At 38.0% G+C, this 10,265-nt stretch overlaps 2 protein-coding genes and 1 long non-coding RNA gene across 3 annotated transcripts in view; 2 read left to right on the top strand and 1 right to left on the bottom strand.

Moving 5' to 3' along the window:
• The window catches only part of LOC109843350 (peptide deformylase 1B, chloroplastic), a 35,253-nt gene extending 33,495 nt beyond the window's left edge, over nucleotides 1-1,758 (top strand). Inside the window, exon 6 of the mRNA XM_020412285.1 lies at nucleotides 1,367-1,758. Within this exon, the coding sequence (XP_020267874.1) occupies nucleotides 1,367-1,462 (96 nt within the window). The 3' untranslated portion in view covers nucleotides 1,463-1,758. The remainder of the gene's footprint in view (nucleotides 1-1,366) is intronic.
• Nucleotides 5,758-9,478, bottom strand: LOC109843348 (polygalacturonase At1g48100-like). The gene is made up of 7 exons (XM_020412284.1): nucleotides 9,028-9,478; nucleotides 8,124-8,255; nucleotides 7,251-7,415; nucleotides 7,123-7,167; nucleotides 6,824-7,031; nucleotides 6,391-6,581; nucleotides 5,758-6,315 (listed from the first exon to the last, which is right to left on the bottom strand). The coding sequence occupies exons 1-7, from the start codon at nucleotides 9,394-9,396 to the stop codon at nucleotides 5,923-5,925; spliced, it is 1,503 nt and encodes a 500-aa protein (XP_020267873.1). The 5' UTR covers nucleotides 9,397-9,478; the 3' UTR covers nucleotides 5,758-5,922.
• LOC109843349 lies at nucleotides 7,279-7,863 on the top strand. Its single transcript, XR_002247640.1, has 2 exons — nucleotides 7,279-7,533; nucleotides 7,649-7,863. It is a non-coding gene; the product is annotated as an uncharacterized LOC109843349 (long non-coding RNA).

The following is a 10,265-nucleotide window of genomic DNA, read 5'->3' as shown; positions in this document are numbered from 1 at the left end:
GATTATAAGTACTATGAAGTGCTCAAGGAACCTTCTTCTTTTGAGCTACAGCTCAAAGATAACGAATTTAGAGCTTGAAATAAGCATGGAACGAACCTATTTTCATTCAACACCCTCAGAGCATAAATTTTTTTCCATAGGCTGCATGACTGATATTTTCAGTATATGATGTAACCATTACGGAGTGTTATGCATTTTAAGCATCTGGTGTTATGGGTTGTTTGAATCACATGAGATGTTATGCTCACATCTGTTCACACCGAACAAGAAGTTGGATAATTTGTCCCAAGCTTGCACGCAGGAGTATGGGTTATTTGCATTTTTTTTGCCAGAAACAGAAAGTCTACCTTTGAATATCTATACTTGATCGTTTTCTGTTTTTTAGGAGTTAGCTGGTATAGGCACCTAACCCAGCTAACATATGCCTTCAAGGACTATGGACAATTGCATATGTAAGTTTAAATCCCATAGAGAAGCAATTTGTGAAATGGTAAGGTAGTAACAATAGGAGATGTGACTGGACCTAAGTAGCGAAAGCATTTACGTATGAGATAAATGCTTTACGTTCCAAAAGCAAATGTTCATTGAGTTTCTTGACTACACATTTATAGAGGGTAGCAGTAATGGATTTAACAGGAAGATTGTCCAAATAGCAATGTAAGTTGACCCTGTTGCATGTGCAAGATGTTGGGGAGAAATCATTTTTGTCCAGAGGATGCAGGGCAATTCCTTGTTTTCAAAGAGTTTGCTAATAACTCAGTAATTGAATTAGAATATTGTTGAGTTTACATTTGGAGAATGTGTATTGGTGGTAGAGCAGTTTTTGTCACTAGGATCACGTTTGCAGAAAGGAGCGAGTATTCCCTGGTTGCAATTCAGTCTCTTTCAGGTCTATCGATCTTACTTTAAAGGTTTTAACAGCTGAGGATCTTTCATCTTTTAAATCCCTTTTCTAAAATAAAGCCATATGTGATTTGAAAGTGGACATTTAGCAGATTAGCCTTTTTGGTCATGATTCATTGAGGCTAACTTCGATTATATCGATAGGGGTCACTCAAATTCATGCATGGTGGATCATTGACCATGGTATCACTTATGAATTAGCAGGTATTTGAACTAAAAGGGCTGCAAAAAAGTCACCATGCATAGATTTAATACTTGTACTTCGGTTGCCATTAGGTTTATTTTTTTTCATAGTCACTAATAAGCATGTTTTGCGTCTTTATCCATATTACATTGTGTGTTCATGTGTGTCTGTCTTTATATTTAGTCAACCTGGAGAACTATATTATGCTTTGCCATGTTCTGTACCACACTTTTTTTTGTTTCCCCATCAAATGTTTGGACACCTTTTCGTTGACTGCAGGCCTTAGAAAAGAAATATGAAGAAAGAACTGGGCAGCCTACTCCAGAAAGAGTTGATGATTATGAAGGGATAAAGGTGGTTGCTGGTTTTTCTTAAACCTAATAAACTTTCAGATCCCATTACCGGTCAGATACTGCAGATTTTAACTCTACTTCATTAGTACCCTAGTTTTGTTTTCAGTATACAAAATCGCATCCGCGTTGGAGAGAATGATCAGTTCCCTTAACCAAGTAAAACTGTTCTGATTATAACAAGTGTTTTCAAGAATCATTGGTCATCTTTTCAAAAGTTGCAGCTTGGGCTAGTAGCTTGACCTAGCTTTATAATATTTTGTTAAATAGAATTACATATTGTATTAATTTTTATTTATTAAACTCTTCTTATCCTCTTTATGATACATGTGTAAATATATTCCAGCGTGGTAATGAAGTCCTTTCTGACTCCATAGTTACTGCCACTAAGATAAGATGCTAACTTGTTCATCTTGGTATATAAAATTGCATGTTCATCTAAGTTCTCCACCTATTACACTCACGTGTGCATGCATGTTGTGAGTTCCGATACTTGCGTGCATGCATGCACCTACATATGTGGAATAAAGGAACTGAGCTGCTGGCCTTCCAAAAAACTATGGTGGACTACCGTAATGAATGATGTCCAAACAACTCATCATGTTTTTGCTTTCTTTAGAGCATGTGGATGAGAAATGAGATAGGAAGACCTCTAATCTCTGAATTAAGTGGTCTCATTTGTTTGATTGTTGAAATATTGTTCATATTTCAACCACTAGTTACATACACGAACAAGTCTTCAAGCCCTTGTGAATATCAGCTACTGCAGGACGAAATTCCTTTCATCATGTCACACCCTGTTGATCTTCATCTCCTGGATATACACCAAAAAAATGATTTTTTAATCATGCGGTTTTCGATGAATCCAAGTCTCTTGATGCAAGGGCATGGAGATCATTAGTGCAGAAAAGTAAATATGGTTGGTCTAAGATAAAGTAAATAGAAGGACAAGATTGAAGTTTGCCACCAGTGCTGCCCGAGTAATGCTATCCTCAAGCCATACCCATAACCAACACGTATCCGTACGTGCACCGACACTTCTGGGACACTCGTTGAATATATGCATACTATTTATTTAGATTTGTACTCTGCAGTAACCCCTAAATAATTAAATATTTTCAAGTTTCTCATGACAAAAATTTCTTAGAAATGGAATTTTGATTGGGAGTTTCTGCAAATTTCACAGACATCTCTTGATACCTATTAAGCCCTCATCCAATTTAGGTTTAGTGGTTGAGGGAGCAAATGGGACGTGTCTCCCTCTTACCTCCCCATTAAAAGAAAATCACAATGTTACCATTTCCCATTTTCTTTCTCTACTGTTTGGTTGAATAGCTGGTGAGTTAGAGAGAGAGAGACAGAGGGAGAGAGAACAAGGAGAACTAGCTAGTTCTCAAAATCATGTCTCATACCAAGGTACAACCTAACCTCTGTGCTTCGCATAAATTAAATTTTATGTAGTTAGAAAAGTTGTCGATAGTCCTTCAAATTTAACGGGTTTGTGCTGTGATTTGATTTTATGGGCATGATTGGCAGCTTGTCAAACTGGCTTAGAAGCCTTTGCAACATGTGTGGCAAGTGACTTAGTTTGACTTATAAGCCCAAAAAAAAAGCTCCCCTAACCTAGCTTATTTTTTGGTGGCTTATAAGCCACATAGCTTCACCAACTAAATGTCAAGTTTACCCCTCAACATTTATGATAATTCCAAAGTCTAGTCAATGTTTAAAGTTAGAGTCCTGTCTTTTTGGTCATTTTGACAACTACGTTGGATTATAACCCATCCACTTGCCAATCACCCTCCTATTGAAAGCAACTTATAATCTAATTTTTTTACCAAACATTTTGGCTTATAATCCACTTGGCTTATAACTCATTTGTGGATTATAAGCCAAGTTCCTAAACATGCTCTAAGATTGTAATCTATGTATAGATTTCATTAGATTGTAATAGAAACGTAAAGAATTCCAGCAAGGACCTCGCTGCCGGCTACCCTTGGCCGCCAGAAAGTCCCCGCCATCGTCTGGCCAAACCTACGATTGAGGAAGGGGCAACTGAGAAAGGGGCCAGGGTGCAGCCTTTAAGGCTAAAGCCAAGGAAAGAGAACAAAAGAAAAAGGGAGCAAGAAAGGAATTGAGTAACAGAGAAGAGGGGAAAGAAGAAAAGGAGAATTTACCTTTCACCCCTCACCTTTCTGAAGTTTGTTAATTTAGCCTACGGCCCTGAAGTTCACTGAAATTGTGAACAGGTCCAGACTGAGTAAAGTAGGTTTATAAGAAGGAAAACTATGCAGTGTATGATGTTCCATATAGCTATACAAGTTTTATCTATGATCTTGACATCTGATCTCATAACTTTTTTATATGCTTTCAAATCTGTCTAGATGGACTGATTCATAATTACTAATTTAGAAATGATGATGGTTGAAGACAAAATAAGATCCTGCATGTAATAGCTTAAGCATTCTTAGATACCTGAGTATCGAAGATAGCAGTGATTGGATTGGGAATAGAAGTTTAGTGGTTGGCGTACAATGGTGGATATGAAGATGGTAGATACTGTAGGTTCTTGCATACTTCTGCTTGTTGAAATTTGAGTTTTATTCGGCTGCGGCAGGAGGGGGGGGGGGGGTTGAGGAGCGGGATGGGATGTCGGGGTCTAAGCCATTATTGTATTATTGGGCTTGGCTCACCGGATAGGATTATGTTGCTGTAATTTTTGCTTGATCAGCATCACCAATTACATTTATTTCTAATTTTTGACCTTATCTTTAGTGAATCTTTATCTGGAAATTTCCTCATTGTATGTGTGGCTGAGATGGTACAAGATGCTCTTACTCGTACCGCTTGATAAGTATTTCTTTGTTTTATCATTTTATTGATAGTGAGAGGCCTATCTTCATTAAATTTGGAGCAAGCTTGTCCTCATCTCCATTCACATATTGAAATGAAACACAAATGACCTTTGTACTTACTCATGTGACCTTGGTCTTGTCCCTTGCAATGTCCGATTATAATAGGATTAAAGAATACATAGTGAAGCAGCGAATGATTGCTAAGTGCTAAAGCAGGTTCACCACTAGCAGTTTCTAAGGCAGGCTAAATTCAAATAACTAATGTATAAATAGATCATTACAACATATATACATCAAGGTTAGAACTCGTAGTATTCACCTTTTTGTATATGTATCGGGAAATTTGTCATTTTCAGTAGTTCTGGATTGGAACTATCATGGGATAAGTCAGATTCAACGAAAAGCTTTCTATTCATTGATTTCTTTTTGTATTTTTCCAATATAAGGTTCTCAAATTAACTTTTAGTATTCGGAAGATAAAAGTTTCTTTTGTATTAGTCATTATCCAATATGGAGGTTCATTCAGGTCCAACTAAATCAGATGAGATGCTTTAAATCCAATACTATGATCGACAGTACACAATAATGCCTACAAATACCTTAAAACCTTGACCTACATGCATATATTTTGGCTCAAATATTAAATATAGAAAAATAGAAATGCCTTGAAACTATAGAATAGTACTATAGGTAGAAATCACAATACAAGATTGAATAATCAGATGTACATTGCAGTGGGAAAAAAAAGAAAAAGAACAATTCCACTTCCATCTTCCCTCGAACAAGATCAAAAACCAAAGAAATGAGTTTAAAAAGCCGTAGCTATGCTGATGTGAAGAACACAAACTGATATGATTTAATGATATGATATGATCAGTTTTGAAAATGTGAAACTGAAAGGATGAGATTTCAAAGCTCATAGAAAACAATTAGGACTGAATATTGAGTGTTTAGTGGGTTAGCAACCTCAAAATGGACCACTTTAACTTAACTTCTACTTCTATCTGCCATGGGTAAAGTTGTAGGGGACTCTGCCATGGGTAAAGTTGTAGGGGACTAGTGTTTAATATGCTATGGCAGTTCTATAACACAGATTTGAAATACTGTTGTTGTTTTTCTTTTTCTTCTTGGTGAACGGATAGGATTAAAGCTCACAAGCTCTAGCCTCATTTCCACACAGACACACCCGGTCCTGCAGTCCAGAAGGAAACAGCCCTCTTGCAGGTAGCATGATAAAACAAAATGATGTTGTAATGCAGACTGCAGACAACTATGTAATTATGCAGAAGCAAGAAATTCTTCTTTACATAAAAAAAAAGAAAAAGAAAACCCAACCCCCAACATAACCCCTACCTCTCACACACACGCACACGAAATTCTAGGTCGCAAACCCACTAACCCAAATCCTGTTTAATTGGTTCAGGCGTTGGTGTTAAAGTAATTATAACACTACAAGTAGGCATTATTATGAATCAAGCAAAATGCTGGCTCTATTGATCATGATGCATAGGCATGTATCTACACGCAATAACTCATGTATGCCCTGGTCGCTGGTACTAAGGGGTCGGAAATTCACGACCGCACTTATATACACTCTAAAACTTACATATCATCGTGACACAAAGTGTTGCTATCAGCATGTGTCATCACCAGATTGAATACGGTTGCTTGTTGGTTTACCATTCTGCAAGCAGAAGATAGGAGGAATTGTTGGAGTGAACAATTCCCCAAATGCCTGCCAGCAGAATGGGTCGTACATGTGGTATTGTTCTTGTATTGGCTTGAGTTCTATCTCTGACAGGCTAATATCTGAACAAGGAATGATGTCGCTGCAGGCAAAGTGCACTGGTTTGACAGTATAAGTCCCTCTGATGCTTTCATAACTAATGCCTGAAAGCGCCACTGCTGATGTTTGATTCATGCAAGTGCTTTTATCACAGTAAAACTGGTCGATAATTATAGGTGTCTGGACCTCATACATTCTGATGTTTGTGAATTTCACTCCCTGGACGGAGCCGGATCCGCCCTGCAATGGGAAATTCATGTGAGTGCAGTTATTCAAATTATGACTAGTTTGCTGTGCTCTGGGAACTGGTGTTACCTGCCAGGTTTTAATTCTGACACCAGTCATGGTATTATGAATGTCAATGTCTTGGACAGTAATGTTCGAAACACATGCCTTCGTGTGGTCCCTCCCAAGGCTTCCAATGCTGATTCCATGGCCAGGACCACAGTGAATGCTGTGTATTTTCACATCCGAGCATCCAGTTTGGATCGAAACGCAGTCATCACCTGTGAATTGTTGCAACGAACCAAAACGCTTGTGTCAACAAACAAAACAGATGCATTGGCATGTGATACCAGTTTGTCCAGTTCAATGTCACATATGCTTTACTGTTCTGTGGTGGGTATGTAATGCTGGAAAGGTGATATAACTGTCTTATTTGCTTATTTGTCGTTTTGTTTTCTTCTTTTTCCTGAACTAGCGTTTGAAATTCTTTTACTTTATCTTGCAGGCAATTAAGATGGATTACCGCAGGCAAGATCGACATGATGGATGGCGATGCTCCTTGAATTCTGGAGGTGAATTCCGTCGGTGTTGAGGCTGTTTCCTGGGGAAGAGACACTCATATTGTAGACCTGGACAGCTTCACAGTTATCGAACTTGAGGTGGCATTGTGGGCTGTTTTGGATCGTTATTCCGGTGACTGTTACATTATAACTTCCATAAAACCTTAGTGCCTGCCGAAGTGGTAATTAGAGAAAAGAGATCAGATTTTTTTTTCCCAATAGTCATGCTTATAAAGGTCAAAAGCTGTGTTACGTGACTCACTGTTGGTTTTATGCTTGGCATATTCCCGCTGAGCTCGGTGCTTATCTGCGAGCAAGCATTTATAGTAATTGAGATTTCTCGCAACATTTGAAGAGTTTTTTCAGTGGTACTACTTCGTTCATACTTACTGGTTCATCATCCCACTGTGAGTATGTCCACCAAACACTTCCCCTTCCTTCTATGACGCCTCGACCTTGAATTGTGATGCCTCTCAGTTTTGTGAACTCGAGCCATTGCAGCAACCCTGATCCCCAAGCCTTCGGGCTTGTTGGAGCAATGATAATCCCATCCAACTGTGAACAATAACGAGATAATGGCAACGTCAGTGCTAAAATCGGTCTATTGCTTATGACAATAAATCTTCTGTACCCTTGGTTGCAGAAAATTTTAAATCTGCGGTTACGATGCAAGGTATTTGTTTGCAACACTGTAGGGTTTCTCTATGACAATTTGAATCCATTAGGTGCCATCATAATGTAGTCTGGTGTTCATCAAGGGGATTACTAAATTTTTATTTTCTTCGCAGTCATAATTAACATGTAGAATTTCTCGAGGAAGGATGGACGAAGGAACGCACGTCAGGACCGCTTGTACATTTTGCCGGTAAGTTTCTTTCATTGTAAAAAGAGGACAATATATGGGCCTTCTACTGTATTATAATTAATACACGATGTGGTAATTTTAACTTGTGCATTTGAGTATACGATAATGTGAAAGAGCGGGTGAGGACAGAATGCTGCACATGAGCTTCTTTGGTTAAAATTTCATGTTTTTATTCCGTCTGAATCCAAATATTGGTCAATACACCTTGAAGGTAAACAAATATTATGAATCCCTTCACGGGATGTCGAAGTTAGCATAGAGAGAATTTAGAGAGTAGAGAGCCACCCGTGAATATGGTCAGATTCCTTGTTACATATTCAGACGTCAAATCAAAATCAATAAGATATTATGTGAACTATAGGCATTTTTTTTTATAATGAAGGTTAGGGCAGTAATACCTGAAATACAATATTTGGTTGGCAATAGGGTCCCGAGAAGGAGATGGGTCCCACAAGGAACTTATATCCCCATGGAACCAGCACTGTCGAGGCCGCCACTTTGCAAGCTGATGCCCATGCACCCTGGAATGCCTATAATCCGTAGTAAACAAATTGTTAATTTATAATAATTATTAAGACAACAAAATCCTGCAGAATTGTCTTCCCCCCGCCCCTCCAACGTAAATAATGTTATGTATATTATATATAGGAAAGATATGTATGAGACCCTATCTTTTATAAAAACCATATGTGTTACACGTGAATGGTTTGAATGGTGAAATTTATGGTTAGGTCGCAAAAAAGAATTTAAATCAGTGTTTTCTAACCTTTTCTTTTACTTTATAGAGAAAAGGTATACAAATCTCTTCTAGCTTTTAGTAAAAACATGAAGAAATTAGATCAATTGGTCTAAGTATTACACGTGACATAGCACATGACATGACATGTGACATCATTGTGAAAACAAAACCAAAAGATTAATTTAAAAAAAAATTAGTCTTGTGCTCTCTTACATAAAAATGTCCCTTCTTAAAAGTCTTTCAAGACCAAATAAAACTGGAAACTATTAATGAACATTTACCATATATTATTTACCCACAACATAATAAAATCTAACATGAACTTTTTCTTGCCTTTTCTCCCATGGATATTAGTTTTGTAATAACTATGTTGTCCTCTGTCTTCTTTACCAACTTTTGGACAAAGAGAAATGTTTCTCTTGTCCGCATTAACTGTAAATTATAAAAGTAACAAAAATTTGGAGAGAATTTAATTTTATAAATAATTCTGCAATTCCAATACATCCATCACTATATTATGAGATGGCCATTTATTATCGGTCTATTCACGTGTAGGCATGCACCTTAGTATCATCAGAGACTCCATTCCCCTTTGCTCCAAAATCAAGCACATTGAACATAACTGAGCGTGGAGAAGGTAGGTACCCTCCTTTCCCTGGTTTTGGACTCGGGCTTGGGTTCGGGTTTGGGGTTGGGGTTGGTTTTACTGGTTTGTGATCTGGGCTGGGCCGATTGATTGCTCCGCCCTTATGATGATGATGACCACCACCATTGCCAACCTTTCCCTTCGCTTTCTTCTTGGCCAAGGAAGCACTGGAAGCTCCTCTCCTCGGCCTCCAATGCCTTCCTTTCCTCGCCTCGCCAATGTCGATCCTTGAGCAGAGTACAAGAAGAGCAAGCATAAGCACAAGCCAAAACACTTTCAAACTCATATTTTCTCTATCACTAATTGAAAGAAAAATAATGAGAGAGAGGGAGAGAGAGAGAGGAATCTAATAACTTGTAAGAAAGGAGGGAAGATTGGGGTTTAAATAGGGTGCACAAAGCCTCCTCACACCCTTCGTGAAGGGCCCACCTTTGTCCATGTAAGCAACAAATTAAACAAGTTGTGGATTTGATAATTGGGGGGAAGGAATTTAGAGGTCTTAATCTTGGTGCCTAGTTGATGAATTTCTTTATCATCATGATCCATCTCATCCTTTTCTTTTTTAATTCAATACCGTACATTAATTACATCTCTTTTTCCAGCAGTCAGTTGTGACTTGTGACACACACGCCACCATCCCCTAAACATTCGATTTTACAACGTTACCACATAATTTGTGAGTAATGTCAATCCTATGAGGACTCATATATAAGTTGAAGAAAAAAAAAAAAATTAAAAACCTCTACTTTCGCATATCCGATGGTGAGTAATAATACATAGCTTAGTGTGTGTTCAGTAATAAACAATGAACAATCAAATATTATCTCCAAAATATGTATCCTTGACATCAGTTGCTGTACGTGATCCTGCAATAATACGTGATCTCTTAATTGGATATCAATGAACCACAACTCTCTCCCACTTGAAATATAAATACTGCTGAAGCTTAAGCTATATAAACAAAACTAACGATATTTTAAAGAAAATACTTATTAGCATTTTCTTCCAAATTATTATGACTTTTGTAAGGGACACGTGATTGGGATTTGTGTTGGGGGCCATTGGCATTGGAGAGCAGGCCGCGGTCATTAATGCTACAGCTCTCTCTCTCTCTCTCTCTCCCTCTCTCCCCCACCCTCACATGCAACCGTCACG

The sequence above is a fragment of the Asparagus officinalis genome, chromosome 5, assembly GCF_001876935.1.
Source record: "Asparagus officinalis chromosome 5, Aspof.V1, whole genome shotgun sequence".
Classification (NCBI taxonomy): domain Eukaryota; kingdom Viridiplantae; phylum Streptophyta; class Magnoliopsida; order Asparagales; family Asparagaceae; genus Asparagus; species Asparagus officinalis.
Note: the sequence above shows the minus strand (reverse complement) of the source record. Positions and strands in the feature narration are given on the sequence as shown.

Excerpts from the sequence above, each read along its gene's own strand:
- LOC109843348 (XM_020412284.1), bottom strand. The coding sequence starts at position 9,396 with ATGAGTTTGAAAGTGTTTTGGCTTGTGCTTATGCTTGCTCTTCTTGTA. Across the intron at positions 7,032-7,122 it reads TGCCAAGCATAAAACCAACA|GCACTAAGGTTTTATGGAAG; the intron begins GTGAGTCACGTA and ends CCACTTCGGCAG. Across the intron at positions 6,316-6,390 it reads TCAGAATTAAAACCTGGCAG|GGCGGATCCGGCTCCGTCCA; the intron begins GTAACACCAGTT and ends TTCCCATTGCAG.